This window comes from Corylus avellana, chromosome 6 (assembly GCF_965113065.1).
Source record: "Corylus avellana chromosome 6, dhCorAvel1.hap1.2, whole genome shotgun sequence".
Lineage (NCBI taxonomy): Eukaryota > Viridiplantae > Streptophyta > Magnoliopsida > Fagales > Betulaceae > Corylus > Corylus avellana.
Window position 1 is genome coordinate 2,990,209 of NC_142495.1, and position 4,914 is coordinate 2,995,122.

General features: G+C 39.4%; 1 protein-coding gene across 3 annotated transcripts; it reads left to right on the top strand.

Annotated features, from left to right (window-relative positions):
- Positions 1-528: 528 nt before the first annotated feature.
- Positions 529-3,619, top strand: TOE3 (target of early activation tagged (EAT) 3). Of its 3 annotated transcripts, none has more exons than XM_059601949.1 (10): positions 529-1,518; positions 1,651-1,676; positions 1,818-1,848; positions 1,958-2,045; positions 2,206-2,351; positions 2,436-2,480; positions 2,575-2,666; positions 2,756-2,913; positions 3,028-3,222; positions 3,334-3,619. In XM_059601949.1, exons 1-10 carry the CDS (start codon positions 995-997, stop codon positions 3,523-3,525), a joined length of 1,497 nt encoding a protein of 498 aa, XP_059457932.1. In that variant the 5' UTR covers positions 529-994; the 3' UTR covers positions 3,526-3,619. The 3 variants fall into 3 exon arrangements, with proteins under 3 accessions (XP_059457932.1, XP_059457931.1, XP_059457933.1); XM_059601948.2 differs by having other exon boundaries at positions 531-1,518; positions 3,328-3,619; XM_059601950.1 differs by having other exon boundaries at positions 531-1,518; positions 2,206-2,315; positions 3,328-3,619.
- Positions 3,620-4,914: the final 1,295 nt, after the last annotated feature.

Consider the following 4,914-nt stretch of genomic DNA (forward strand, 5'->3'; position numbering starts at 1 on the left):
CCCCTCTCTCGAGCCTTTTAATTTTTACTGCTCTGTTTCACATGGTGAAACTTGAGAAATTTTAATAAAATGAAAAAAGCAAGCACAAAAAGAATTGTTGGGGATGGAGATGACTTGTGACGTGAATTGATTCATAATTACTTCCGTTGCTAATAAAGGTAATTGAGTAATTAGCCATCTACGTTAGTCCTTGTGCTGTCCGCTTCCATTAGTGGGTAATTTAGGGAGAGAGAAAGAGAGAGAGCGCATGCTTTTCGATTTGGTTAACGTGGGAAAGTTGTATAAGGAAAGAGATGGTTCTTTCTTTTTATTTCTTTCCCATTTTCTCATCTACCAATAAGAAAAAATAAAAAATAAAAAGATCATCACGCATCGTTGTCCTAATCAACGAGAACAGTAAAAGGTCGTACAAGGGTTTAAATAAAGTAGGGTTAAGCAAAGTAAAAGAAGCCCAAGATATTGATACAAATGAATTTATGAAAATGATTGAAAAAAGAAAATTGATAAAATGGCAGTAGTAGACGGAGAGAGAGAGAGTGAATAATGAGTCATTGAAAAGAAGAGGAAGAGAAGCAAGTGGTTAGAGAGAGAGAGAGAGGGGTGGGATGCTTTCGGCTGAGCTTGCTCAATCTGGCCTCGTCTATGCTGTATTGGGGAGTTAAGACTCTCTTGGAACATCTCTCTCTCTCTCTCTCTCTCCTTTGTACTAGGTTTCATTTCTTTCCTTCATAACTCTCTTCTTCTTTACCTTCACTTCTTCTTCCCCACAACACTTCTTCTTTTCTCCCCTTCCTCTTTGCTGAGGAAGAAAGAGAGAATTTATTTATTTATTTATTTTTGTTCATTTTTGGGACCAAACGCACCTACCCATATATTTATGTTGTGGTTTTTATGTGAGAATAATAAAACAATAAGGTCCTTAGCTAAAAGGGAAGAGTAGAAATCTTGTGCTCTGCGGAGATCACAGCGAGGACAAGGAGAAAAGGAAAAAAAAATGTGGGATCTCAATGACTCGCCTGATCAGAGACGGGACGACGAATCCGAAGGATGCTCTTCGCAGAAGACCTCGTTTGATGGAGACGATGACAAGGGAAAACGGGTCGGATCCGTCTCGAATTCGAGCTCATCCGCGGTGGTCATCGAGGACGGATCCGACGACGATCAGGACTGTGACCCAGGGAGGGTGATCAAACGCCCCACCAACAGCAAGTTGTTCGGGTTCTCGTTCACCGAGAATGGCTCGCCACCGGTGGTGACCCGGCAGTTCTTCCCGGTGGACGAGTCTGAAACGGGAGCCACGTCAGGTGCCGCCGGCGGCCCCACTGCCTCTGCTGGTGCGTTCCCTCGGGCTCACTGGGTCGGCGTCAAGTTTTGCCAATCCGATTCGCTTAGCCCCGGAAAATCGGTTGAGGTCTCGCAGCCCCTGAAGAAGAGCCGCCGTGGCCCGAGGTCGAGGAGCTCGCAGTATCGCGGCGTTACGTTTTACCGGAGAACCGGCCGGTGGGAGTCTCACATATGGTTAGTCTTCTTATTCATGTGATCCATAAATTTCTTTTTCTGGGTGTGTGGTTTCTATTTTTGGAAATCGATTAGCAACTCATAATTTCGTGTTTTGTTTCCTTTGTTTTTTTTTTTGGGTGCTTAATGCAGGGATTGTGGAAAGCAAGTTTATCTGGGTAAGACTATTTTTATGATTATGGTATTTTCTTCTTTTGTCCAAAAAAAAAAAAAAAAAATTGTTGAGAGGATATGTATGGGAAAATTTTCTTTTGTGCTGATGAGATGGTTGGGTTGCTTTGGAATAAATGTGTATGCAGGTGGATTTGACACTGCACATGCAGCTGCTCGGTGAGCTCTTGCTTCTTCCCCCTCTTTTTTACCTCTCTTTTAACTTGAAAGCGAATAAAATTTCTCTGAAAAATGTGAGATTGAAAGAGGAAAGAAAATCTGTGTGCAGTGCATATGATAGGGCAGCCATCAAGTTCCGGGGAGTGGAGGCAGACATCAATTTCAGCATTGAAGACTATGAGGAAGACTTGAAACAGGTGTGTGTGAGAGATTTCTGCGCTGCTTATTAAATTATGTTATCTTCAACAGTGTTACTTTATCCCCTACAGTTCAATCTCTGATATGCAGAATTGCTTTCTTCTTTTCTGTTTTTGGATATTGAAATATATCATTTACAAATGGAAGTGTCTGTAATAGATGAGCAATCTCACCAAGGAAGAGTTTGTCCACGTACTTCGCCGACAAAGCACCGGATTTCCTAGAGGAAGCTCCAAGTTTCGTGGGGTAACCTTGCACAAGTGTGGAAGGTGGGAGGCACGAATGGGCCAATTTTTAGGCAAAAAGTATACCTTATCTTCCCATATATCTCTTCACTTCATTTTCTTTTCCAATTGCCATTTTCTCAATCTTAATCTGGTTTTACACAGATACGTTTATTTGGGTTTGTTCGACACCGAGATTGAAGCGGCAAGGTGTGCTTAATTATTTTTTTCATTCTTCCTTGGATTATATTTACACCACTCTCATGTTTGGTTTGATTTTAAAGCTTCTTGTAAATTCTGATAGGGCTTACGATAAAGCTGCAATTAAGTGCAACGGAAAAGACGCTGTCACCAACTTTGATCCAAGCATCTACGAGAACGAGCTCAACTCTACTGGTAATTAAGTAAATATAATTAACTTAATAAAACCTGGATGAGTTTTGGCAGTGCGCGCGGCAGCTGTTTCATACAGAAATATTGTGCAGAATCTTCAGGTAATGCTGCAGACCACAATCTGGATTTGAGTTTGGGCAATTCAATCCCAAAGCAAAACAGCTTGGCGTTGGGGAATGATTCTTGCAATGCGGCTCCCATGCCATTAATCGAAGCTGATTGGCAAAATCGAGGATTATTTAGGCCTAAGGTTGTTCATTTATCTATCTATGTATCCAAATTGAATTTTATTTCTTTTCAATTGCTGCAAATATGTAAATTAATTATCCAGTCATCAATCTCTACGTTTTCATGTTATAAACAGGAAGTGTGTGGAGTTGAGGGGGATGCACACAGAAGAGATGGGTACAGCGAATCTGAAACCATGCAGCTTCTAGCTCGATCTAACCTTCAATCTCCATCTTCCAACGAAATGCAAAGATGTGGGCAAGGGCAATTCATCAGAAGGCCTGGAGACACCCAGACGCTTCCCAGTTTTCCCCCACCACCCAATTATCATGTGGGTATATATATATATATAGCTTAAATTAAGCTCTCATTTTTACTATTCAAAACGCTATTATTTAGTAAACTGATAAATAACGTGATTTTTACAAATGGATAGGTTCAGTATCAGAGCAGCAGCAATGGAGGCCGAATTGGAGGAGATCTTTCATTGTCTATAAATGAGCAACAATGGCAGTCCGGTCCTCCCCAATTGTTTGCAGCTGCTGCAGCATCATCAGGATTCCCACCGCAGATTAGACCCCCCCAGTATTGGCCGCACCAAAATGGGTTCCATTCTCTCATGAGACCCTCCTGACCAATTTCGTTTCAAATTGTTTACTAATTTTCCAATATCTTTACCAACATTTTTGTAAGCATGTAAAGATAAAATATTTTCTCTCTTATTTTCAGTTGGTTTCCAACCCTCTATTGAAAAAGATAACCATACTTGTTGTATAGAGAAAAAGGAACCAAAATTCCAACTCTCTTGGGAAAATTAATGTTGGTCGTGGGTCAAACGAACAAAGCAAAATGCAATATCAACTACATATTCTGCTCTCTCACTATATATATACATCTTTGCCGCATTAATTGACGTGAAATTATTAGAAGCTAGCAAATGGTTAAAAAATATTTTTACTTCAATTATTTAATTAATTATAAATTGTACATTGTTCATTGTTGTAGTATACATTTATTATTGCACCTATTTTTTTTTTTTGGGAAGAAATTACTTCCCCTATTCAATATATTACCTCATGGAGTAATGTTTTATTTTTTATTTTTTGTTTGTGAAATTTGTTTGCCGGGCTCTTTTACTTGTAGAGCAGCATCTTTTTAGTTTTGGCCGGTGAAAATGCTTAGGGAACTGGTTCTGTGCTTCCCTAATGGAGTAAGGTGACACGCCTATAATTGAGAGTGACACAAAAGATGGGGCTTGTAAAATTTTGTACGAAAGGTGTATTTTGTGGTATTGGAAATATCACCGGATAGTGATGAATTGTCACAATCGTCTGTGTCCTTTGAATCAGTTCTCTCGCCTAAAAGCAGTCAGACATGGGTATTATTACGAGAGGGACCTGTCATTATAGCCCCATGGCTTCAGAGAGAGCAAAGAGGGTTAGGGTTAGAGTTAAGCTGTCATATCAGAGGAAAAGAACCTCAAAAAGTTTGTGCCTTGCTGGGTTTTTAACCAGAGAGAGAAAAATAAGGGGGCTTCCAATTTTCCAAAACAGAAGTCGGGTTTAATATGGGATTTACCCTGAGTTAACTGGGCAACATTTTATAGGCTTAGAGTTAGACCTGCGGCTATAGAAGAGATTCCAAGGTGGAAATTCCCATGAAGAAGAAGAACCCTTTTTCTTTTATCTTTTTTTTTTTTTTTATATTTTATTTTATGAAGATTTGCGACGGAGTGTGCCATGTGATTACTCCAAATAGTATTATATTAACATCCAACCATTGATCATCACATGTTATATAAATATGCAGTAGCAGTTGTTAGGTAAAAGGAATAAAGATAATGGGATATTTAGTGAGTCAATAGTATATATATATAATAAAACGGATGCTATCATCATCATCATAAGCCTCATCATAGATATTTTAAGAAGCATAAGGCTTCTCCCTCTTGCTATTGATGATTTAATGTACTTCGATGCTTGTTCATATATATATAAGATCTTCTTATATACCTCACCAACAC